We start from the raw sequence: 27,369 nt of genomic DNA, 5'->3' as shown, positions 1-27,369 counted from the left end.
AAAGAAGAGGAGATGCCCGTAACTTGGCTTCCTTTACTCTCCTGGGAAGCCGTATGCTATCAGCGCATGTTAAGAGAGGAACAATGAATGGTCCCATTTGCCTAAGGCTTTAGATGAAAAGCTACAGCCAAACAGTAAATGAAGAGCCATTCCTATGTGGAATTGGAAATCACTTGCTTCAAAGTGCTCTCACTTTCCCCTCCCTCTCTCCAGCAAATATTTTTCATTAGAAATAACAGCTTTTTTTTCACAGCAGACTTTTCTTCCAAAGCTGAATTTTAGAATCACAGATAAGTAGATGTCACATCCAAGAAACATGGTTTTAGGCCTATGAAAACACTTTTCAATATTGCTCTAAGTTTAATCACAGTGGCACCCTAATCTTTCCTAAGAAAGATAAAATAACACAGCTTAGCTCCACATAAGTTTCAAAAGCAAGTATTTTCACAGCAGTTCAGTGATAATGCAGCACTTCTGCTAAATAACTGAGGACTCTGTTGTTAGAGAGCTGTTTTCTTAGGAAGTGCATTTAACTGTTAAAATATTCCACTCTATCAGAATATGAGGATACTTAGCCTTTTCCAAAGACTTACTTACACATGCTGATGTCAAGACAACGTGTTCCAGAAAATCCCAAAGCTTGAAACAAGTTTCACAGGGACAAAACACAGTTACTGGACTAACCTTCTGTTAGAGTGAGGGCGTATGGCACGTGACTGAAAGTGATCTTACCTTCAAATGCGGTATATCGAAGGGGTGACTGAGGTAAGAACGATCGAACTGGACTAGAATCTACTGGCAAACTATTAATCTACCAAGCCTTTTTAGAAGATAAATTCTGGAGACATAGTGTCAAAAATCGTTTAATGCCAGTATCTTACATAACAACATTAAAAATGTTTCAGAATTTCAACGTATTGATTCTATTAACTTTTTTATTGAATGACATTTATTAATTTTTATTCCTTTCTTCTCCTGTTCTCATTTTCAAATAGGATTTAAATAGCTATTTTTCTAGAGAATGTCAATACTGAGATCTGTTTACAAAAATTTCTCAGACCACCCACATGACTTAAGTAATAATGCTGCATGACGAGTCCCTATCCCTTCTTCTGCCAGTTCGACCACTAATAGTTAAAACAGTAATGCAACATCTTAAAAGTCACAGAAAAGAACTTGCAAGATTTGTTTGTGTATTTTAAGGAAACTCCAGAAGTATTAACATACTTTGTCTTTTCCTGAAAGAATTCAGACTTTCATGCCATTTTCTCTACTATTCCATCTGCTTCTTGGTTTATTACATCATATTCTTTCTGGAGATCACAGATATGATTTTTAGGAGGGAAAACCACAAATCTCCTCCGATGAGGAGAAGCTTAGGCTCTGATCCTGAAAGCACATATACACTTCACACTGCAACAAAGTATATTCCCCTCCTTGAGAACCTTAGAGGTAGATGACTAATGTAATTTAGGCTTTTGTAGGCAGATATTGAACCTTTTCTTTATTGCACAGTATACACAAGTAAATAATGTCTTACAGGTGTGTATTTTCAAACTCCTAATTATCAAATTAAGAATTTTCAATTATCAAATCATCAAAAATTAATCACCGAATGTGATAGTAAAAAAACTATCCCTAAACAGATGCATTCTGACTGTAATGTAATCTAGGCCAGATTCTGAGGCTTGTATTTGTCTTTTTGCACATAACTGTGTGCTGGCACCAAAAGATGAAGTTAACCTTAAGGCCTTCAAAAAAGCCCAGGCCACCATTTATCCAGCTTGTATTGCCATTTACCTCCCATCTACGGAACCATGTAATCTTGGCAACTCATCCTTTCTTTAATTTACACTGACTACTCAAACTTTTTACCAACACATGAACAGAAGAAAAGTAGGGAGAATGAATACAGAGTAATACCAAAATTTAAAAATATGTATCTTTGACAATTTACTGACACTCCTTTCATATCAGGCACATTAACAGGTAAGCTATCCAGCAGCTAAAACTGGTGCATTACCTTAAGAAATCTGATTCAAAGGCAAAGCAGATTACACCATTACAATGTATAATTCAGGTTGTCAGCATGACATTATAATTTAATTAAGAGGCAAACATGTTTTGCCTCCTCAGCATTTATTTTAAATCTGTTTCATACATGATAAAGATGATTGTGTAAATGACTGTACCAACAATTTATACGATTTCTCTCATAAAATCTTCCCAAATCTAAACATTTTCTTCAGTCGTTTTCAAGAAATTGGCACTTAAAGTATATGCATAATAATATATTGTGTCTGTATTTAAAAAAATTAAGTACTAAAAATCAAACAGTCATAGTTCCAAAGCTTCCTGAATAGGCTTAAAATGCATCTTCAGTAAACTATACTACTTTAGCGTTAAATAATGAGGTAGCACATTGTTCCAAAATTGTTCTGAATTATGTAAACCATTTGCTACATGTTGTTTGGACTTCATTTTTTGTTTAGAGCTGTTTGGTAAAGCAGTACTTTCTGTTTTTCCTGGCTTCCTGGGTTTGCTTGTCTTTTGTGGAAGCTTATTATTATATTTTTTTCTTTTACTTTTTGCTTTTTCCTCTTCCTCTCCTCCTTCCTCGTCTCCCTCACCCTCTTCCTCTCCCACATCCCCTTCCTCCTCTTCTCCTTCTTCCCCCCCTCCCTCTTCCTCTTCTTCCTCCTCTCCCACATCCCTTTCCTCCTCTTCTCCTTCTTCCCCCCCTCCCTCTTCCTCTTCTTCCTCCTCTCCCACATCCCCTTCCTCCTCTTCTTCTTCTTCCCCCCCTCCCTCTTCCTCTCCTTCCTCCTCTCCCACATCCCCTTCCTCCTCTTCTTCTTCCCCCTCTCCCTCTTCTTGTTCTTCCTCTCCCTCTTCCCCTTTTTCTTCTTCTCCCTCTTCCCCTTCTTCTTCCTCCCCTCCCCCTTCCTTTTCTCCTTCTTCCTCCTCTCCTTCTTCCACTCCCTCTTCTCCCTCTCCTTCTTCCACTCCCTCTTCTCCCTCTCCTTCTTCCACTCCCTCTTCTCCCTCTCCTTCTTCCAATCCCTCTTCTCCCTCTCCTTCTTCCTCCCCTTCTTCATCTTCATCTTCTCCTTCTTCCCCTTCCTCTTCTTCATTTTCCCATTCCTCTTCCTCCTTGTTTTCATCTTCTTCCCCCTCCTCTTCCTCCTTGTTTTCATCTTCTTCCCCCTCCCCTTTTGCTTCTGCCTCTGCTCCTCCCTCTTCCTCCTCCTCCTCTTCTCTTTCCTTTTCCAATTCATCTTCCCCCTCTTCTTCTTCCACCCCATCCTCTGCCACCTCCTTAGTCCTCCTATTTGCACCTTCCTCTTCCTGTTCTCTGGATACCTCTCCTTCTTCACTCCCTGCTGCTGATTCTTCTAACTCCTCCTCTTCACCCTCTTTGTCTTTTTCATTCTCCCTTTCTTTGTTTTCTTCTTCATTTTCATCTTCTCCTTCCTCTTCTGCCTCTGCCTCTTTTTCTTCCTCCCCCTCTCTATCTTTACCTCCTTCCTCACCCTCATCTCTTCCCTCACTTTTAACCTGCTCCTCCTTTTGTTTTTCAGTGTCTTCCTCTCTTGCATACTCCTCCTCCTCCATATCCTCGCTTTCTCCCTCACTCAGCATTTCATCTTCCTCCGTCAACCTGCCTTCCTCACCTCCTTGCTCTTTGCCATGTTCCTGATTATTCTCTTCAACACCTTCTGCACCCTCATTCTCACTGTCTCTTTCAGCCTGTGATTCCTCTCTCTCATTTTCTTCATTACCTTTTTCCTCTTCATCTTCATGTCTTTCTACTGAAACTTCATCTCTATTTTTTTTAACCTCACTCTCTTCTTCCTCCCCTAGTTCACCGTCACTGTCAACTGTTTCATCTAGTTTTTCTTTTTCACTTTCACCCTTTTCACTGCCTTCACTCTCCTGCTCTTGATTCGATTCCTCCTCATTCTCAATCTCTAACTGCCTGTCTTCATTGCATTTAGCCTCAGAGATTATTTCTTCCTCATTCAGACTTTTTATATCAGTCTTTTCTACATTTTCTTTCTCATTGTTTGAAGTTTGCATGTCCTCAATCAAACCATCTTCTTTTTCTATTTCCAAATCCTTCACATTTTCTACTATTTTCATTGCCTTCTGGATCCCTCTGTCTTCATAGTCGACCTCTTCTTTTTCCCCACTCCTATGTACGTATTTTGCAAGATCATTGCTACTTTCCTCAGATGAAGATGATGACATAGTTACAGCTATTTGTTTTAAGAAATGATCCTTTTTTTTAAAACTCCTCTGCTTTTCATTACTTTCTTTTCCTCTGACGCATATTCTTTCACATTTATCAGATTTTTCAACAACATCCTTTATTTCGTTTTGACTTTCTACCGCTTCTTGACTTCCTTGCTTTTTAACAGGGCTGTGTTTTTGTACAACAAATGAATCAGTCCGGGGCTGATCCCCGGATGCAGAAGGAAGTACATCTATTTTAAGGGATTGCTTAGATTTAGCAGGTTTTGACTTTTTATTGGAAGAATTTGTTTTTTCAGTCAGAATTTGTTTTTCAGTGGGAAGATTATAAGTTACTTCCTCTCTGACAAATTCGGGATTTTCCACATATTCTTTTTCCTTTTTCAATAATCTGCATTTGTCCCTAGTAATTATTTGAACACCACTTTTCAAAGTACTAACACTTTGTGCATGCTCAGATTTACCTTTAATTGCATTTTTTTTGGCCACATGCTTCCCTACAAAGGCAGTACATTTTTCTAAATCTTGTCCAGGTGATTCTGAAAGTGAAGACTGCTTTTGTAAAGAGCCGGAGTCTAATTTTGGGCCCTCCTTCATGAAATCAGAATCCTTGTTTTTCAGCCCACCCTTACCATCTCTTTTCAGTTTCACATTTTTATTGTTCTTCTATTCCACATGAGAAGCAGAAAATTAAAAAGAAAGAAGGAAAGCATTAAGGACAAATGACAGCAAAAGAAAAAGACTACAAAAACATCCGAACAAGAAAAGAAACAATTTGTATGAGGGGACTAAAAGATAGCATAAAAGGTAGAGTCTTTCACAAGAAATGAATTTACAAGTGCACATATTAGAAGAATATAACAGTCTGTTGATGATAAATGTACGACTACTCCTTTTTCACTATCCAAGCACGCAAAGTGAATGCAGGAAGAACTGTGCAGCCAGTATCATGTCCCATAAGCTACAGCACATGCAATGTGTGAGGCTGTGCAAACAGAAGGAAAGAACTACAGTTCTCTTACACCTTGCTCCACCTTCCCCCTTGGGAAACCTTCCAGTGCACTCACTGTTACATTTTTTTCTAGTAAGTCTGAAAATCTGTTGTCTTTCTGCTTTACAATTTACACTTATTAAACAAATTCTGCAGAATAATTTTTAAAATATAAAATAAAATCATGATGAAATATACCAAAATGCTGAAATGCTGGGATGACTTTAGGAGTGAAATAGAAAGATAATACAAAAGTATTTTGATTTCATAACTAAAGCCAGTATTATTGCTCCTTTAAATATACTCTATGGTGAATTTCTGTAAACAAAAGCTTTCCTTACATTATGTCCCAAAAGTCAATTAAAATATTTTAATATCAACAAACCAGTAGATATGTATGCTATCAGCATAAGTTACAAAGTGTATATGACAGCCTTTTGTTCCTTATACTCATCGCAAACTATGCTGGACATGAGGAGTTCTGTGCGTGTGCACAAATCCTCTCTGACTTCTCTCAGCTTCTTAGAATTTTACTTTGTAGGTATTCAGAAAATTAGCAAGAGGAGGCCTATAAAATTTGCCTAGCTTTTTTAAAACTCAAAGCAAAACAATAAAGTACAAGGATAATACAAGAATTATAGATCTTTTATACATCAGTATATGTGTGTATATATATATAATTAGTTACAGTACCTTTTGTTTTTGGAGTGGTGATAATTTTAAGGACTGGTCACTGGGGTTCAATTTCACTGCATGTGTCTGCAAAGAATAAGATCTGTATTAAAAAATAAATAACTAATAGTGAAAGCAGCATCAAAGCCCAGTTCTACTGAACAGATCTATTTTAAGTTATATGAACATTTTAATACTATTGCACAGTCAGGTTGAGACAAATCACTCAACTCACCTATTTCACTCCCGCACCCTCCTTTACACCTTATAAAGAGTGGTAATCAGCTTAGATGTCAATACCTAAACTGTCTGTAGAGACTGAAAGCTACATGCCCTCTCTTACAGCCCACCAACACATTTTAGATCCACCTTCCACTCACTATGAAGTTGTGGCTACAAATGTAACACCTTATTCCTTTATCATCACAACCTTCAACTTAACATCCAGTTTGATACCACGGCCTTGAAAGTACATGTTCAAAGAAACATTATACAGCAGAAATTGTCATTGGAATTTAATGCCTTTATCTCTTCTATATAAAGCAAAAAAGCAAGGCAATGTAGAAGAATACTAGTAGGTGGGCAAGTAGAGTGAGATTTTGGTCATCCCTTCCCATACACTCCAGATGAGATGATACTTATGTTCTCTGCTTGCTGCTTGTTAACTGCTTATGGTTTAACCGTGATATTCTTTTCTGACACAAGGAGCATGGACAGTTCAGGTTTCTGACTCCCGTGAATTTGTGCCATCAATATGATATTAAAGGGTCTTCCTCCTCTTGTCACACTTGTCAATAAGACGTATGTTGCCACAGGTTAGAAAAACTGAAACAACTCTGCTGTAACAGATTCATTCAGATTCAACAACAGCAATCATTTTTCTTTGTATTTTGACAAGTCTGCCTGACAGAATTTTTCAAATTTACTGTTTCATTCTGATAGATGTTTTAAAATTGATTCACAATGGATAAAAAAACAAAAAGGAGAAGGAAATTTAGCACAAAAAGTGCACAATATGTTATAAATAATGAGGCCATGTTATGCATCACATCTGAAAACAATTTTTTTCTTGTAAACAAAAATAAAGTTTTATAACTATTAAATAAATGGTAAGCACAAACAGATTGTTAAATTACTAAGTACTGTTAAGTGCAAACAAGTAATAATTCCTGTAAAACGTGCAATCCCTCCAGCATAGCTGACAATGTATCCGGAGCTGAGCCCACAGTGAATTGCTCATTTGTTTCCATTCCACTGAAGTTAAAAAAAAAAAGACAAAAACACAACACTCTTTACACTGCACTGCATTAAGGCCAGGACATGCCCTATCTGGCGAGAGAACAAAATGTTTTGGAAAGTTATACAAGTGATAAGGTGGCCATATTTTTTGAATAAGAGAAATACATAGGAACATGCTTGGGGATGATCAAATAATCGAAATGCAGGCATTTTGATCTTCCCTTTAATATGATCCACCTGTCCTAAAAAAAATCTCTTCTTGGAACAGGAAGACACCTATCTGCTTAATTTCTGTCAGTTCTCTCTCTTGGAAATCACCCAGATGAGGAAGGTCAGGGATAGAGATCACCATGTGGTATCCAGTGTTCTTCTCCTTTTCTTTATGGTATCCAGAGCTAAAGCATAGGGACGGGCTGCGCTACTTGGACTACTTCAATCTCATATTACAACATAACTTGGAAAATGAAAACAAAATTTAGCATTGGATAAGGATGATATGAAATGCATGCTCATTTAACAGTATGTCAGTACTACTTGATGCCATATACGATGTTCTGGGCTAGCCAGGAGTTCTGTACTAGAACTTGAAGGATTTAGCTGCTTTGCTCTTCCCCTGCATAAGACTACTTGAATCAGATTCATTAGTGAAATATATTACCATATTTAGGATGTCAGTTGTATCTCCAAGGTTCCTGTCATTATTTTCATTATCTGAATCTTCTCCTGCAGAGCCTTCACCAGGTTTATCTTTTTGATGATTCTTTTCTTTAATGCAAAATAGGTGGAAGTAAACAAATACCATAGGAACAAGCAATATGATAGCAAACAGAACACCCCACTCTTGTAAAATAGAGATTATCTCTATTTTACTGACATAGGGCTAAAGTCCTGAGATTCCTCATTCCCCCAGCCTAAGATACAGCAGCAACACTTCCACCTCCTTTTCAGCAGAATTAACATTAGCTCAGCAATCTGGCCTCAGTGCACTGTAGATCTCTGACCATTTTTGCAGGCTTTCAAAGCATAAATATTACATGGGACAAAGCTTCTTTTGGATAATCTCTTTAATAATAGTGTACCAATTAGACTAAGTTAGCTGCAGTCATATCATCTACATTGCACACTATCTGTGTAATGGATAGAGAGACAGTGAGTTTAACTCCAATGTTCATTTTCAGGTTCACCTCAAGCTCATCAGGTATATGACCAGTTTCATACGGCACAACGCCTGAGGTTTTAGGCCTCAGAAGACTCTAAAGGCAGTTCAAATTTCACTGCATTGCTTTCCTGGAACCAGAAATGCTAATGGACATGCTGGCAGCTTTACAAATAAGCAATGGCACAGTTGAGAGCCTCTGGGTAAGGATTAAGGGACAGACAAATAAAGCGGATGTTGTCGTGAGAGTCTACTATAGGCCACCCAGCCAGGAGAATGACACCAGTGAGTTATTCTTTAAGGAACTAAGGGATGCCTCTAAGTCATCACCCTTGTCTTTACAGGGGACTTCAACTTGCCAGACATCAACTGGGAATACCACACAGCTGGGACAAACAGGTCCAGAAGGCTCCTAAACCAGCTGGATGACAACTTCCTGGTACAGGTACTAAGGGAATCAACAAGGAAGGGTGCCTTCCTTGACTTGTTGCTTATTAACAGGGAGGGCCTTGTGCATGAAGCAGAGATTGGGGGCTGCCTTGGCCACAGTGACCATGAAGCAGTCAAGTTTAAAATCTATGGTGACAGAAGGAAAGCTGCCAGCAAGACCTCAACTCTGGACATGAGGAGCGCAGACTTCAGGTTGCTCAGGTGTTGTGGTTTAGCCTCAGCCGGCAACTCAGCCCCACACAGCTGCTCGCTCACTCCCCCACCGACGTGATGGGGGAGAGAATCAGAAGGGTAAAAGTGAGAAAGCTCATGGGTTGAGATAAGAACAGTTTAATAATTAAAACAAAAAAATAATAACAACAACAATAATAATGCAATGAAAAGGAAAATAACGAGAGGTGAAGCCCAGGGTAGGGGGAAGGGGGGAATGAACAACCAAAACAAACCACACACAGCAGTGCCACTGCCCACCAACCCACAACTGCCTCCCCCCATGTGTCAACTGCCCCGTTAATGTACTGGTCATGGTGTCACATGGTATGGAATGAACATCCCATTGGCCAGTTGGGGTCAGCTGCCTTGGCTGTGGCCCCGCCCCTCCTGGCCTCTCACCCACGTGGCAAAGCATGGGAAGCTGGAAAGGTCCCTGACTACTACAGGTGCTATGTAGGCAACTTGACAACTAAAGCATCAATGTGCCATCAGCACTTTACCAGCTACAGTGAAGAGACTTAATTCTATCCCAGCCAAAACCAGCACATCAGGGAACTGCTTAGGAAGGTCCCCTGGGAAAAAGCTTTTGAAGGTGCTGGGGTCCATCAGTGTTGGTCGCTTTTTAAGTACCACCTCCTAAAACCACAGGAGCAGGCAATCCAAAAATGTAGGAAGTCAGGCATGCAAGGCAAAGGGCTGGCTTGGTTGACCAGGGATATTCTTGAAACAGGAGAAAAAAGAACATATACGGCCAGTGGAAGCAAGGTCACGCAACATGGGAGGACTATAGGGATGCTGTTCGCCACTGCAGAGAGGAAATACATGTGGCCGAAGCTCAATTAGAGTTGAAGCTGGCCAGTACTGTGAAGGACAATAAGAAGGACTTTTTAAAATACAATAATGGCAAAAGGCAGGCCAGAAATAACATTGGTCCATTGCTTGATGAGAATGGTTACCTCACAAGCAGGGACATAGATAAGGCATAGATAAAGCAGAGACGTTTAATGCTTTCTTCACCTCGGTCTTTGTCACCAATGGTGGGCTCAGGGACCCCCAGAGCCCTGGGCTAGGGAACCGTGACCGTGGGAATGATGAACTCCTAATGGTCCCTGAACTTGTGCAGGTCTTGCTGCTCCAGCTGGATCCCTATAAGTTGATGGGGCCTGATGGGATTCATCCAAGGGTACTTAAAGAGCTGGCTGATGCCATCAATGATTTTTCAATGCTTTTGAGAATCTGGAGAGGTCCCAGTTGACTGGAAGCTGGCAAATGTCATCCCCATCTTCAAGAAGGGCAATAGGGATGACCCCGGTAACTATAGGCCTTCAGTGCCTGGTAAAACTATGGAGGAGATTATTCTGGGAATTACTGAAAAACACCTGAAAGACAACGCAGTCATTGGTCCCAGCCAGCATGGGTTCACAAGGGGAAAGTCCTGCCTAACAGATTTAATATCCTTCTATGCCAAGGTCACCCACCTAGTTGACCAAGGGAAGCCAGTTGATGTGACCTTTTTGGGTTTCAGTAAAGCTTTCGATACTGTCTCTCACACTATCCTCCTGGACAAACTGTCCAGCACACAGCTGGACAAACGCATAATGCAGTGGGTGAGCAATTGGCTGATGGGTCAGGCTCAAAGGATTAAATGGGGTTACATTGGGCTGGTGGCCAGTCACTAGCGGGGATCCGCAGGGATCCATCTTAGGGCCAGTAAATGGCTTGGATGTCGGACTTGAAGGAATACTAATTAAGTTTGCTGACAACACAAAATAGGGAGGAGCTGTTGACACTCTTGAGGGCAGAAAGGCCCTGCAGAGAGATCTGGACAGACTGGAGAGCTGGGCGATCACCAACCATATGAAGTTTAACAAAAGCAAGTGCCAGATTTTGCACCTGGGGCACGGCAACCCTGGATGTACATACAGACTGGGGAACGAGAGGCTGGGGAGCCGCTCTGCAGAGAGTGACCTGGGGGTTCTGGTTGATGGCAACTTGAACATGGGCCAACAGTGTGCCCTGGCAGCCAAGAGGGACAACCGAGTACTGGGATGCATCAAGCCCTGCATTGCAGCTGGTCAAGGGACGTGATTGCCCCGCTCTGCTCTGCGCTGGTGTGGCCTCACCTCGAGTGCTGTGTGCAGTTTTGGGTGCCACAGTACATTAAGGACATAAAGCTACTAGAGAGTGTCCAGAGGAGGGCGACGAAGTTGATGAAGGGTTCAGAGGAGAAACCGTAGGAGGAGCAGCTAAAGACACTTGGTTTGTTCAGCCTGGAGAAGAGGAGACTGAGGGGAGACCTCATCGCGGTCTGCAGCTTCCTCACAAGGGGAGGAAGAGGCTCAGGCACTGATCTCTTCTCTCTGGTGACCAATGACAGGACCTGAGGGAATGGCAGGAAGATGCCAGGGGAGGTTTAGGTTGGATATTAGGAAAAGGTTCTTCACCCAGAGGGTGGTGGAGCTCTGGAACAGGCTCCCCAGGGAGGCAGTCACGGCACCAAGCCTGGTGATATTCAGGAAGCACTTGGACAAAACCCTCAGAGACATGGTGTGAATTTGGGGTCGTCCTGTGCAGGGAAGAGTTGGACTCAGTGAACCCTGTGGGTCCCTTCCGACTCAGGACAATCTATGATTCTATGAAATAATCATCTTAACTCTAACTGAATTAATTACTTTCAAATTGGATTTGACTGTCCATTAAATCTGAGTAAATTTTTATACAGAAGCACTGTATTGTGCACCCTTCAACACTGCTCTTCCCAGGAAATCACACATGCCCAGGAACCCAGATAAAGTCCAGAACTGCTCCAGAGACCCTGTACAAAAGTCCAGCACTGTCAGTATCATTGTTATCCAGGCTTTTGCATTAGCTAGAATATTGCAAATCCTTATTATCTTAGATACAGAGAGTGAAGAGTACTTTTGCATTTCCAAGTGAAGAAGAAAGGTCCTACAAGAATTAGCAGACCTCTTTTCTTATTCAAGGTCTCTTCTAGGCCTCCCTGTTTCTTTACGACTGTTCCTAATAAGTTTTTTTTTCTGTAATTCTTTTTTTTTTCGTTAAAATGGATAAAGTTATTACTAACCTTACAGCATTTTCATGAAGTCATATTTCTGCAGGCTTAAGGAACCTCAGGTACAGTTCAGAAGTTGTTTTTCTCTCATTCGACCCTCCACCAAAGCTTTGAGCACACTTTCCAAACATGAACCAAATGTGAAGCAATTTGTTGTATGCATTTCTCAACTTTTATGTCTGTATTCCGCCAGACCCTCCTGAGGTAAGACTAAACTTAAACCTTCTTTCATGTTCAAACTGAGCATTTGATCATGAATGATGAGAGCCAAACTACATAATTCTCAGCAAACAGCCACAAAATATGAGGACACTTCACCTTTTTCATGGTCTCTATGCTTCACAGGTTCAGCTTTAGGAATACTTGTTGCAGAAAAACAGAGTGGGCTAGTGTTACTAGTCACAGGCAGTGAAGATTTTAAGAAGCCTTCTCCCAGTGGAGGCAGAGTTCGTGCCATTCGAATAAACTGTTCTGGTGACTTTTCCTGTAGAAGATTAAATAAAATTATTGCGAATAAGAGTGGAGGAATAAAACGTAAGCAATCTCTCATACTTAACAGTGGTATTTTCCTTTAGTTGATGATACAGTGTTGCAACTTTCTATGCAAACCATAAACAAAATTTCCTGACCATTTTAATTATTTATAAGGAGTAGAAAGATAGACTGAGATATATTAGGTTGTTTCTACACAATAATCTCAAGCAGTCTTAAAATATAGACAAAGAATAAAAAGAATTTTTATTTTTATTTAAAATGAGAATACTAGTTCCTCAAATAACACTGCATTACTTAATCCACAGCATCAATATATTTTTACAAAATAAATGTGATTTTGTGGTAGAGTTAGTTTTCAGACAGGTAAGTGAAATGATCCAACTCATTGTGCTGCTAAAGAAATCACGTGGAATGTGTACTGGAGTTAAAGGAGAAGAAACTACTGTTTTAAGTAGCAACAGGATCTTAGGATCATTTTAAGCTGATTGTGAAACTTCCCCTTTGATATTTTATAAACTATGAACTTGTTTAATCTATTCAAGGGCTCAGAGAGAACACTCAGAGACGGGTTCTTGTTCTTTTCTTAATATTTCTAAGATATTTTTAAAAACACAAGGGGACAGGCTCTATCTTTTAGAATTAAAAGAAATACAAACCCAATTTGAGTCTTTTCCATAGAAATAAATAAGTAAAATCTGACCAATACCTATCTTTTACGTAAATCTATTTTGGGACCAGGGTAGATGTTCATTGTTCTTTTTATACATTAAAATTAAACTTGTATTGTAAGGGGATATATTTATCTGCTGGGTATTTTGCTGTGTTTTCAGTTCAAAAAGTTACTTTGTTTCCTAAAACAAGTATGGCAACCCTAAACAGCTCTGAATTTACCCTCTCTCGACGTCGAATTCGCGCTGATGTTAGTTGTAAGGTGTTTGTTAGTAGGGAGTCTCCACTCATTTTAGAGATAGTAGCAGTCAAACGGCTCTCATATACATCTTGTAAGGGTATTTCATCAGATCCTTTAGGTCTTGGAGCAGCAAAAACTAGCATGTGACAGCCACCACAAGCAACCTACAGCACCAAAAAGAAGTCTGCTTATCTCATTTGCAAATATTGCAAATATTTGCAAGGATCTAATTTTCTTACAAACATCTCTGGGGACTTAGATGACAAGAAAAACATAATAAGAGATGTTAAATTGGTTCAAATTTAGCTCCTAATGACAGTAGCAAGATAAAAGTACATAATTACAATTATTACTGACTAGTGATCTATGTTAATTTCTTCTTACTTAAATACAACATATTTGTATTGAACAGAACACAAGATAGGTCTATCAAGTTACTGATACAGAAAAAAGCAAAGAATTTCCATGGATTTTGAAGGGATTGGAGCTAATTATTTTAATGCCAGTCAAATGTGCGCAATACTGACAACTTCAGTGATACAAACCTAGATATTTTATTGCAAAATCCACAAAATGTAATGCAAAGTCCTACACCCTCCAATAGACGAAGTATAATTACATAAAGATCAGAGGTTTCACTTTCTAAAAAGTTTAAATCCTTTACCACTCCTGATAAAACTTCCTTAAACTCTAAATCGAGTAAACAAACAGAAGTGAGCCACAGACTTTTGTCCCAAATTTTGCTCACTCCTGAGCCATGTTTGCATTTTTTCATGCTGGCAATTCTGTGGTATTTATTTCTCAGACACCTCAGGAAATAGATTAAAACAATGCCCTTAAAAGAAAACAGTATTTCTTCTTTCTCATCCCATTTGGATTCAGAAAAGCAACTCCTCAAATTTTCTTAAGATTGAATAAATATCCCACTGTACAAATAATCGTTAAAATTAAAAAGATGTTTTCAGAACAGATATTAGTTTTCACCCTACTGCCAACAATCTAAGAGCAACAAATATTTAATTTCACAGGCTACTACCAGCTCTATAGGCCAAAACACTATAGCACAACACTACTGAATAAACCCTAAAAAGCAGTCTATATGTGTAGTCCAAGCCACGTAGATTCTAAACTAAATGATCAATATAAGTAAATGTAATTTCCTTTTTCTTTCAATTTGTGTTGTCTACGAATTAAATGTTGTAGAAAAAAAATAATTAAATAATGAGATTTCAACTCTCACTAATAACATGTTTCTTAAAAATATAAACGTTTTGATGTCTGAGAAGCACAAACAGGAGTTTTACCAAAAGGACTGTGAACCTCAAGAAATTATAACACAGAGTGGGATCAAACTGATTTGTAAAATTCTCTTCTCCAAGTCCTAACTTGCCATGTCGCCCATCTCCAAAAGTAAACATGAGGCCATTCTCTGTATATATATAAAAAAAAAAAAAAGGATGTTATTAATAACAAAGATTCAGGACAAAACCAGGACAAAACCATTACATACAAAGTAACAGGCCATGTGAGTAAGGAGTATTTATTTTCCAAAAGCAAAAACCCGAAAAAAATATTTTCAGATTTTCAACAGATAAATATGATCCAGAAATATAAATATTTTCAGACAAAGTACTGTTGGAGATTAGAGTTAGTCTAGACAATTTTGGGGAAAAAAAAAACACCAAACAAACCAACAACAAAACACTAAGACTGAAATTGTAGAGCAAAACAAAGGCTTCTAAACAAGAATCCTTGTTAGCAAGGCATGATTATGAGGTTACAATTCCCCAGGAGATACCATGTACAGAACTATGCAGGGCATAGCTGTGAATCAGAAATTCCTAATATCAAATCTGGCTTTCTAACTAGCTTACTTAACCTTTACAACTAGTAAGTCTGCATATGTCATTTTCTACTGCTCATTTTATAAAGAAAACTCTTACAGTATAACAGAGAGTGACTGGAAGTATATTTCAGAATTGTCACTTACATACCTGCAATTACAGCAGTATGGTTTTCCCCACATGTAATGTTACGTATTTTATGCTTCTTCAAGTGTTTCACAGACTTTGGTACTGAAGATTCAAAAATGAAAGTACCATGTCCCAGCTGCCCATATTGTCCAAGTCCAAAAGTATATACATCTGTCTCTGAAAATGTACAGGCAAAGTTAACAACAAATGTGCTGATACATGTATTATAACCTGCTTTCTATTAGCCAAGTGAAAGTCAGATGACATCAGCATCAAAAAGCAATGTTTTATCAATTAAAAAAAAGTATCAACTAATCAATTAAATTTCTCCATTAAAAACAAAATAAAACAAAATAAAAAACAGGCAATGAAGCACTCAAATATATACAGAAAATAATTTCGAATGGTTCAATATGCAATATATTTTTTTAATATAACTGCAAAATAATCCACTGATCGCATGTACACAAAATATTGGCTAACAAACAATTTATGGGAGTTTACATACTGCAATTTATTCAAGACCACAATGTTTACAAATATGTGCATTTTCAAGTACATTTGTCTCATCTTAATTTCTGGTTACCTGGATGTACACTGTATGACCCTAAATTTAATAGACTAGACCTCTTTACACCAATACTAATTTGTTTGTAAGACGAGACTGGAACAACAACAGAATAGGTTTCAGTATTCTGTTTGGCTACCAAATCAGCCTTGCATTAAACACAGAGAACACTACAATTGTGTTATCTTGTGACAGAATAATCATCTTTCTACATTTATGTTTTGTCCATTTAATGGATTCTCTGTGCCAGGAAAAAGAATGGGAGCTTCTCCAAAGCAGTAAAGATTCTTGGTGTGTCCATCCCTGGCACTCCATCACAACAGGGGAAGACTGTGAAGCTTGGAAATCTTGTTGAGGTCATGCTTGAAAAGGGAAATTCAAAGACTAAGTGTTTTGGGGAAAAGGAGACGTTTTCCTGGAATTTTATTCCCAGCCGCTTTTTCTCTGCATGTAGGCAACAAAGGAAAAGCTGGAGAAGTACTACTTAAAACTTGAAAAATTATTGTGAAAAACTGTGAAAGATTGAGAAGGACAAAAAGTATTCTATGTCAAGTAAAAAGAAGTAAGACTTGGGAGCAATATATCATTACATCATTGTCATGAACATGGTGCAGAACATGCCTGCTCCTGCTGCATGGATGCCATCAGGGCAAAAATCTTCCTGACTTCAAAAGCAAGAGAGGAATGGGTATCCACAGCTGAATGTGTGGGATTGAACAGAGAATCTTTGCTTTCTGAGCACTTCTTTGTGTCAAGGAAACAAGGTCACTGAAATAGCAAAGTAAGTTTCAGTGCCACAAAAGCAGTTTATACCGTGCGACCAACATCTCAGAGCAGCCACGAACTGGAGAAATATTAAAACCAAATTACGTTACCATTCCCCTAGACTAGCCCTTCACTACTGTCAGGGAAAGAGAAAGCAGAGAACAGACCAGATTCCGCATTACTACCATAGTACACTTAATAATTTATATTGAACTTTCCATTTTCAAAAAAAACATGCTGAAATACTGTAGCACTACCTGTGGAAATGTTCTTTCTAGGAAAGGGTTTGCCCCTTCTGTCCCTTTTAAATTGTTCTTATTAAGATGTCATGAATTCACACCATAAAAAAAACCCCAATGGTCTCTCAATTTTTCCAATTGTAGATTAAAAATATTTAGTAAAGCTGTTTTTTTCTACTAAATGTAATAGTAAGGCTCCCTCTGCTGGAAATTTCAGTGCTAGAAAGCAACACCTTCTCAGGATCTTTAGAGTAACATGAGAAGTAAGAATTTTTCTGTGACATTTACACTTTCTGGATGAGAATCAAGAAACTACTCCTGAAAGACAAGAGCTTTCTCTAAGCAAACCAAAGTCCTATCCTCATTTTAGTAAATGGCTTTCTCAGAATTTCTTATTCCATAAATTCTGCTTAAAACTACTGCATTTGTTTTAACACTTCTTCTGAAACTGGCAGATCTTGTCATTTTCGAACTATATGGCTTTATCTGATTAACATAATTATTTTGAGTGAGGTTGGAGCTTTTTCATATTACCTTTAATCCTATCTTGAAACACTCAATACCTTTTTCATAAAACAAGTTAGATCTCTGATGACATTTGTGTTTAGAGAGAGATGTTCTCAAATGCTAACTTTAAAAGTACAGGAAACTATTTTCTTTCCCCAACTTCTACTTATAATGAGGAGAATGGGCCACTCCAAAACCAGGTTAGAGTGCCTTTACAAGAAGAATGATTTTTCCTACTGCCCTTATAGACGAGGAGCACCTAAATTTTGCTCCTCCTAAAACTTGGTTGGAAGGCAAAACAATTGCAACTATCTTAAATGATTCACCACTCTGGTGCAGAAGTGAGGCCAAACCTCAGTAATAATCCCATTTAGCAGAAATGAGGTATTTCCTCCAATCTGTCATTATAAGTACCTGGAAAGAGAAGTCTATGGCAAAGCAACCTCAGAGTCTTAGTGATAAAACGACAGAGGTGAATTTCATCATTCTGAACTTGAACTTGCCTACAGCATGAATCCAAAAGGGAGTACCGCCTCATTGTCACCTTCTTATCATAGAATCATAGAATTGTTTGGGTTGGAAGGGAACTTAAAGGTCATCTAGTTCCAACCCCCCCTGCCAAGGGCAGGGATACCAGGTTGCTCAAAGCCCCATCCAACCTGGCCTTGAACAATTCTGGGGAGCAGGCATCCACAACTTCCCTGGGCAACTCGTTCCAGTGCCTTACCACCCTCATAGTCAAGAATTTCTTCTTACTGTACTCAGTCCTGGTAAGGATATGGTTGGATGAAACAAATGAAACACACGGCCAGCAAACAGGCAGATTTTGCTCTCCCATTCTCTCTCTTCAGTCCCCACTTACACTGTCCCTGATGTCCATCTGGCTATGTGGTGAGTCAGCTCAGCTCAGTAACCAAGGTTTTGGGGGGTTTTGCTGATACAGTTTTCTGTGGCATGGTCGAGGCAGCACCAGAGTGGTACAAGGGGAGAGGAAAGACATATGGCCACAGCAGCATGAGGGAAGCAGCACTACCTCCAGTGCATCAGTAAATCACAAGGAAGGCTCAACCATATCAACGGCACCTGGAACGAACAGAACACAAGTCCTGTCTTGGCCTCAAGGAGGGAACTGCTGCCTCCACAGCAGCAGCCCATGAGAAGGGACCCTGAAGGATGAAGAGAAATGTTTTCAGAGCTTGCGCAGAAGTCAATGGCTTCACTGTTTCGAGGGACCTCCAGCACTTGAGTGCTGGGACTGCTTCTCCTCTACTTCCTACATTTTCTTTTCTGGAAGAACAGGGATATTTCCTTGTAACTGTGTATCTTCCACCTTTGCAGGCATCTTCTGGAGTACATAACAGTCTTTAATCTCCATGACCTCTATATTCTCACCATGAATAAGATGATCCTAGGCAAAAATCTATACAGCTTTCAGAATTTTTTTTAACACATGCTATTTGCTAAAAGAACTGATTCATAGTATCATAGAATTGTTAAGGTTGGAAAAGACCCTTAAGATCATTGAGTCCAACCACTAACCTATCACTGCCAAATCCACCACTAAACCATATCTCAAGCACCACGTCTACCCTTCTTTTAAATACCTCCAGGGATGGAGACTCAACCACCTCCCTGGACAGCCTGTTCCAATGTTTGACAACCCTTTCGGTGAAGAAGTTTCTCCTAATATCCAACCTAAACTTCCCCTGGCGCAGCTTGAGGCCATTTCCTCTTGTCCTATCGCTTGTTACTAGGGAGAAGAGACCGACCCCCGCCTCGCTACAACCTCCTTCCAGGTAGTTGTAGAGAGTGGTAAGGTCTCCCCTCAGCCTCCTCTTCTCCAGACTAAACAACCCCAGCTCCCTCAGCCGCTCCTCATAAGACTTGTTCTCCAGACCCTTCACCAACTTCATTGCCCTTCTCTGGACATGCTTCAGCACCTCAATGTCCTTCTTGTACTGAGGGGCCCAAAACTGAACACAGTACTCAAGGTGCGGCCTCACCAGTGCCGAGTACAGTGGCACGATCACTTCCCTGCTTCTGCTGGCCACGCTATTCCTGATACAAGCCAGGATGCTCTTGGCCTTCTTGGCCACCTGGGCACGCTGCTGGCTCATGTTCAGCGGGCTGTCAACCAACACCACCAGGTCCTTTTCCTCCAGGCAGCTCTCCAGCCACTCCTCCCCAAGCCTGTAGCGTTGCATGGGGTTGTTGTGACCCAAGTGCAGGACCCGGCACTTGGCCTTGTTGAATCTCTTACCATTGGCTCTGGCCCAACAATCCAGCTTGTCCAGGTCCCTCTGTAGGGCCTTCCTGCCCTCCAGCAGATCGACACTTCCACCCAGCTTGGTGTCATCTGCAAACTTACTGAGGGTGCACTCAATCCCCTCATCCAGATCATCAATGAAGATATTGAACAGGACCAGCCCCAACACTGAGCCCTGGGGAACACCACTCGTGACCAGCCGCCAACTGGAGCTGACTCCATTCACCACCGCTCTCTGGGCTCGGCCGTCCAGCCAGTTTATAACGCAGCGCAGAATGCGCTTGTCCAAGCTGTGAGCAGCCAGCTTCTCCAGGAGAATGCTGTGGGAGACAGTGTCAAAGGCCTTACTAAAGTCCAAGTAGACAACGTCTACAGCCTTCCCCTCATCCACTAAGCAGGTTACCTTATCATAGAAGGAGACCAGGTTAGTCAGGCAGAACCTCCCTTTCATAAACCCATGCTGGCTGAGCCCGATCCCCTGGGTGTCCCGCACGTGCTGCATAATGGCATTCAAGATGATCTGCTCCATGACCTTTCCCAGCACCGAGGTCAGGCTGACAGGCCTGTAGTTTCCCAGATCCTCCTTCCGACACTTCTTGTAGAGGGGTGTCACATTCACTAGTTTCCAGTCATCTGGGACCTCCCCGGTTGACCAGGACTGCTGATAAATGATGGACAGTGGCTTGGCAAGCTCCTCTGCCAGCTCCCTCAGTATCCTTGGGTGGATCCCATCCGGCCCCATGGACTTGTGAACATCCAGGTGAAGGCGCAGGTCGGTGACTGCCACCTCTTCAACAACTGGGACTTCATTCTGCATACTAGCTCCATCTCCCAGCACAGGGGCCTGACAACCCCGAGGATGACCATGTCTGACTATTAAAGACTGAGGCAAAGAAAGCATTAAGTACCTCAGCCTTCTCCTCAGCTTTCCTGGCAAGGTTACCTTCCGCATCCAACAAAGGAGGTAGATTCTCCCTGGCCCTCCTTTTGTCACTGATGTATTTATAAAAACATTTTTTGTTATCTTTAATGGTGGCGGCCAGTTTAATTTCCAGCTGGGCCTTCGCCTTCCTAATCTTTCCCTGCATAACCTCACAACATCCTTGTAGTCCTCCTGAGTCACCTGACCCTTCTTCCAAAGGTGGTAAGGTCTCCTTTTTTTCTTGACTTCCAGCCAAAGCTCCCTATTGAGCCAAGCCAGTCTTCTCCCCCACCTGCTCAACTTACAGCACACAGGGACGGCCTGCTCCTGCGCCTTTGAGACTTCCTTCTTTAATAACATCCAGCCTTCCTGGACTCTTCTGCCCTTCAGGACTGCCTCCCAAGGGACTCTGTTAACCAGACTCCTTAACAAGCCAAAATCTGCCCTTCTGAAGTTCAGGGTAGCGGTTTTGCTGACCCTCTTCCTTACTTCTCCAAGAATCAAGAACTCTATGATGTCATGGTCGCTGAGCCCAAGACAGCCTCTGACCACCACATCACACATCAGGCCTCTGTTCATAAACAGCAGGTCCAGTGGGGCACCTCCCCTGGTTGGCTCGCTTACCAGCTGCGTTAGGAAGCTGTCTCCCACACACTCCAGGAACCTCCGAGACTGCTTTCTCTCTGCTGTGTTGTATTTCCAGCAGATATCTGGTAAGTTGAAGTCTCCCATGAGAACAAGGCTAGAGATTGTGAGACTTCAGCCAACTGCTTGTAGAGTACTTCATCTGTCTCCTTATCCTGGTTGGGTGGTCTATAACAGACTCCCACCAGGATGTCTGCCTTATTGGCCTTCCCCCTGATCTTTACTTATAAGCACTCAACCTTACCATTACCGTCATTGAGTTCTAGACAGTCAAAACACTCTCTAACATACAAGGCTACCCCTCCACCTCTCCTTTCTTGCCTGTCCCTTCTAAAGAGCTTGTAGGCATCCACTGCAGCACTCCAGTTGTGTGAGTCATCCCACCATGTTTCCATGATGGCAACCACATCATAGTTTCACTGGCACATGATGGCTTCCAGCTCCTCCTGTTTATTGCCCATGCTGCGTGCATTGGTATAAATGCACTTCAGCTGATCTATGGATCTCATCTCCAACATAGGCACGCCACACCTAGGCTCAACCCTAGCAAGCCTGGTTTTATCCTCTTCCCCCTTTGTATCTAGTCTAAAGCCCTCTCAATGAGGCCTGCTAACTCCTGAGCCAGAATCTATTTCCCCCTCTGCAACAGGTGACCCCATCTGTCTCCAGCAAGCCTGTATTTTTAAGATTCATGCATTCCTGGCTGTGTAAGGCTATAGACGAAGTTCAAAATTCACAGAAGAAAACCAGAAACAGACAGATATGCTTATGTCTCTCCACATAGATTAATTTCATTTGAACATTCTTCTTCTTATTATTATTATTATTACTACTACTACTACTACTAGGATGATGACAACAACGACTACTACTACACCAATGGGCTACTCACTCTTACAATAGCTTTATTTTTAAACAGCTTAAGCTGAAAAATGTTACTGTAAAAATCAGTTGTTGACACAATACTCAGTTTTACAAGAGCTAGTAATTGGACTTTGGGGATTTCAGTACAAATAGCATACAGGCTTAAGAATGGTTTGAAAAATCTAGATAATCCTATATGGTTTGAACAGTCAGTTCTGTCATGAAAAGGTAGAGCTATTTCATCCTTTTCATTCTCTGTCAAAAGGGTATCTTGACTTTCTGTTCTTTTTAGAAGACCTTGAGACAGAAGATGAAAAATCCAACATTTTATATACTAACGCACTAATGTGCTGTATTGTTATGTCAAACAATCTAGTCTCAAAAGAGTGCTTCACTTTTTCCTTTGAAGAGATATCTTTCCTTTCCCTCCCTTCAGAGAATAAAAAGAGGTAATATACCCTTTTACAGAGAGGATTATTCCCAGAGAATCCGTCATCATCTGAAAAAATGGAAGATATTAAGGCCACTCCCAATCATCTCTCTCTTCTCCAATTTCTAGATTCACAAGTTACTGTTGTTTTACTTTTTTCTAAGCTTTATTGAAAAAGTATGCAAATTAGGATTGCTGCTCTCTCATATTTCTTTTGAAAGTGACGATACCAACAGCTTTCATTTTCATTAGGAAGCATTTGCAAGCACTGTGGGTAGTGGATGCATTTTTTTTTAGTCCCTGAGAAAAATCATCTGGGATAAGGATATGATCTTCTTGAACTGGCTGATAGGCAGTCATGAAATGAATAGGTTTGTGCTGCATCAGTGAGAGAAAGCTTTTGCATGATAGAATTTTTAACTGTGATTTTGTTTATTCTCTAGAACAACTGCAAATAGTAAAGGCAGAAGTAACAGTAAGACTTGTAAAGAAGATGGTTTCCAATCCATACTCAACATTTCTAAAACCTTGTATCTTCAAAAGTTTTATTTTTCCAAATCATTGTTCTCAACAGTTTAATATTTTGTTCTCTGGGAAAAAAGATGAGCTTCCTGTTTTGGAGTTTCAGAGCAAAAAAAATGAATTATTTTAATACATACTTTCTACCGTTTACTCTGATACTTGCTGGAGAGATCCCGAACAATAGTTTGATTTAATAACCCAGATAACAGTGGTTCTTACCATACAAAATGGCCAATAGAATAGGTAAGACAGTCCTAAAAAAGAAATCAAATGAAGTGCTTTGGAATAGACTAATAATGTATGAGAGACAGGAAGAAACTTGCCTTGTATTCAGTGCGATAACTGGATTATGCTTTCTTCTAATTTGATAAACCCTAAGTAGAACTGATGACAAGAAATAAGGCAAGATGTGCAACAGCTTCTCCATATGACATTTTCTCCTACCCTATTCCTTGTTAAATGAGATAGATGAAACGGGGGAGTATACAATAGTCAGACACTCCTTATTTTTTGAGACTGAAATAACACACCCTGAAAAACTGGAAAGACCCTGAAAAGATGAAAACCACATCAGTATATATTCTGTTACTAAAGCCAAGCAGCACACATTTTCACAGATCATGATATATGAAATTCAGAATTTCTTCAAAATTATACTACTTTCTTAATTTAGAAAAATGAGCTTAAAAGAGGTATAAATGTTTCTGCTCCTCTTTAAAGATATATCTGTCATCAGAATTCTCAATTTGTGGTCATGCCACTTCATCTCAAGATGCAATATAAACTCCAGTACTGATTTCAAGTTCAGTTTCTGGTGCAAAGCCTATAATGCATGTATGCTCACTTTTTAAATTATTAGTGTCCAAATCTATCTCTTTTCTCAATTTTTCCCCAAAATTTTGTTTTGAGTCAGAAAAATTTATGTACGTCAACACTCCTGATGAAGTATCTTTCACTTGAGAGAGTATTTCCATTATACTCTACTACTCTGGTCAGTGTTTTAGGCAGAAGTTCACAGCTGTAGCCTATTAGTAGCTGAAGCACATTTAAAAACATCTATCCGACCTATCAGTCTTATCAGAACACCTATTAATCTTTAGGAAAATGTATTTTGTTGGACAATATTGTTTTCCTCTTCTCTTGACCCAGCTGGATCTTCTGGCACTCAGCACTTTGACCATCAACTGCCAGCTAAGCCAGCACCGAATTTCTTACTTGTCTTATACTAGAAATCTATTTCCATACGCAAGTGAATCTTACATACTGAGACAGTGACTCACTATGGTGTTTTCTTCACTGTATTTGTTCTTTGGCATTTATATTTTGCCTCTTTGTTCTAGCTCTTGTATAGATTTCACTATAACGCTGATGTCATCCAAGCCTACATCTTCCTACTAAATATCTGTAACAGTCATTTGTTATAACGAAATTTTATCACATGAAATAACATTAAAACAAAATATCTATTGGTTGGCTTCAGATTTATGTTTAAAAAAATAATCAATAATGTTAATCAAATTCTTTCTGCAGATCTTCACTTGATAAACCATAAAATAATACTATGATTTATACATTTGCTGGCCCAAAATTTATGGTAATTTTTTTTCCTAATAATGATAATCTGATTTCATGTAAAGAAATTTGTTTTATGACATAGAATACCACCAGGGTAAGACTGTATGTTGGTGGAAGAAGAGAGACAAAGGTAGACAAATGTTTGCATTATTTCCTGGATTGGTTGCTGTTATTTCCTCTTCATAGTTTTCACAAAGGAGTTTTAACCTACCTGGAATCTTGCAGCTTGACTCATCACTACACATAACCTTTCTCAGCACATCACTTCCACCTTTACCGCCTCCAGTGGCTTGCAGTACAATAGCACATCATATTACTTACAATTTCAGTTAAATTTTCAATTTATATTTTAGAAATTTTGATTACATAACCTTGAAGGCACTCCACAAGATTGACAAGAGATGACTTTAGCATTTTCAAAATACAGATTGAAGGACTGATATCTATATACCCTACTTGTTTTTAGAGTTTTTGCATTTTGGTAGGAGATTAATTACAGGCTTATCATACAGCTTCAGAATTCACTACAAGCCAAAGCTGATATTTTTTAAATCATCTGTGGGCAAAGTCAAACTTCCCTTTCCTGCTTCTATACTACTATAGTTCAGGATAGAACTTGTGGAAATAAATAGCTAGCGATGCTTTGCATATATCTCTTTGAAAAGCTAATTCACCATTGGTACACAACTATTTAATAGTACAGTTATATACACCATATTTCATCTTCCAAGTACTATACATACAACCCTGTGAACTAATATGCAACAGTTGTATTTGCTCATTTTTGTAACTTGCACAATATGTTGAATGTCTGTATCTGGACTAGTTTTGTAGGTATGCCAAAGATTCTATTCTGCTCAAAGTGACAGGCAGATTGTGTACCACAACAAGAGATCTAATCCATTTAGGCATCCAGTAGACTGTGCATCTCCATCACTATTAACAGACAGCTACTTGAAAAGTGACTTCCTAAATGCCTTCCAAAACATTCAGGGTCATTTAAATTTACCACAGAATAGAAGCTTTCTTCTAAAATTTCCCTGCTCACACCAATACCACTTTCAAGCTCCTCAGAGGAAAGAAACATCAAATCACCCATGTTGCGCTAGGGGATGCTGGCTTGTTATAATTCCAGTAAGAAAGGCACTCAGACTCTTTAAAGTATCTCTTAAAATGCTATTTATGGGAGCTGAGACCATAAAGAAAAAGAAGATAGTATCAATAATCTCATATCCCTTCAGATACTGTGAAACCTGAGCTGTGTGGAATTGAACAGGCCTCCAGCCAGGCACAGCATGCTACGCAGATCCCATCCGTGGAAGGTTGCCCCACTTTGGACATTTGAGCTCTCATACGATTTTCTTACAAGCAAAACAACTCTATTCATCATTTATACTGTCAGATAGAAAGGACATACACACATGGGAACTTGCTGCTGAAGTTTTAGATAAAGGCATGGAAACGCAGGTGGTACGACCACTGGTACCAAGCAGGAGCTGCCTGTCAGCTCCTCTGTTACAATCAGCTGGCAAAGTTTATCCTGCAGCAAAGGGATATGCACAGGCCTGCACTTAGGTTCACTGTTATGAGGATTTCCACCTCCTTGAGGTACAATGGTTTTCCAGTTAGGATCACTACAGCATCTTACATTTCAGTGAGATGCAAATTCTTTAAACTGAGTTTACTGATTAAGTTATAGGGCTGTAAAAAAAAGCAAGTTAAATTGCATACCTGTCAGCACCACTGTGTGTTCTCCACCACAAGCAACCTTATTAACCTTTTCCATAATTCCCAGTACAGGCTGTGGGACTCTATTGTTCTTCAGCTGTTCAGGCAATAATCCCAGTTTCCCATTCTCAGGTTCTCCAAAAGTATAGAGCTCACCATCTCCTGTGAAAATACAAAACAGAGCAGGATTTCCAGCATGCACTCAGAAGCAAGGATAGGCTGTCAAGACTGCTGCAGACACAAACCAGTCAGATAGAAAAGGGTATGAATGTAATGGGATAATTGAACATATTTGTATAATGTCCAAACAGCTGTGCACAGCAGTCTGCTTTGATGGGCCAAGAAGGGTCTAAATATTAGCCCCTTCCATATGACAATCACAATATTTAGCCTGCAAGGAATCTAGCCAAGGGAAAAACAAAACCATACACATCCTGCTTCTGAGAGGTTACAATTCCCTCTGTAAACAGTATTTATGTCAACTGAAGTTGCCTGTAAGAATCTCAGTTAAAACAGAAAATCGTTTTTTATGGAATTTTGATGGAAGATCCACACTTTCTTCAAAGAAAAAAGCAGAGTAAATGACATGAAACTGTGTGCAGTCGGACAGCAAGAAACGAGCTATATATACAAATATATATATATATACACACACACACACAGAGCAGTGATTCCATAGCAATAACTCCACCAGAATTAAGTTTAACAAAAAATACTGAGAGGTCTTCACAGAACTCTTCCTGTAACTTCTTTCTGATCTGCTACATATTCATACAAGAAGACCCTTCTCATTACTTGGACTTTTTAAGAATCCAATTCTAATACTGTTCAATCCCAAATTTGGGTAATTAATTTTACTTTGAGGTTTTCCTTTGTTTTACCTTTCCAATCACTCCCTTTGCTTTTTCACTG

At 39.8% G+C, this 27,369-nt stretch overlaps 1 protein-coding gene across 1 annotated transcript in view; it reads right to left on the bottom strand.

Annotated features, from left to right (window-relative positions):
* Positions 1-27,369, bottom strand: part of RPGR (retinitis pigmentosa GTPase regulator) — a 63,114-nt gene that overhangs the window by 13,136 nt on the left and 22,609 nt on the right. Inside the window, exons 6-13 of the mRNA XM_064473355.1 lie at positions 26,461-26,619; positions 15,448-15,603; positions 14,758-14,882; positions 13,435-13,617; positions 12,367-12,532; positions 7,815-7,921; positions 5,939-6,004; positions 3,414-4,920 (exon numbers count right to left, since the gene is read on the bottom strand). Coding sequence (XP_064329425.1) covers positions 3,414-4,920; positions 5,939-6,004; positions 7,815-7,921; positions 12,367-12,532; positions 13,435-13,617; positions 14,758-14,882; positions 15,448-15,603; positions 26,461-26,619 — 2,469 coding nt within the window. The remainder of the gene's footprint in view (positions 1-3,413; positions 4,921-5,938; positions 6,005-7,814; positions 7,922-12,366; positions 12,533-13,434; positions 13,618-14,757; positions 14,883-15,447; positions 15,604-26,460; positions 26,620-27,369) is intronic.

Source organism: Phalacrocorax carbo, chromosome 1 (assembly GCF_963921805.1).
Source record: "Phalacrocorax carbo chromosome 1, bPhaCar2.1, whole genome shotgun sequence".
NCBI classification, from domain to species: Eukaryota; Metazoa; Chordata; class Aves; order Suliformes; family Phalacrocoracidae; genus Phalacrocorax; species Phalacrocorax carbo.
Note: the sequence above shows the minus strand (reverse complement) of the source record. Positions and strands in the feature narration are given on the sequence as shown.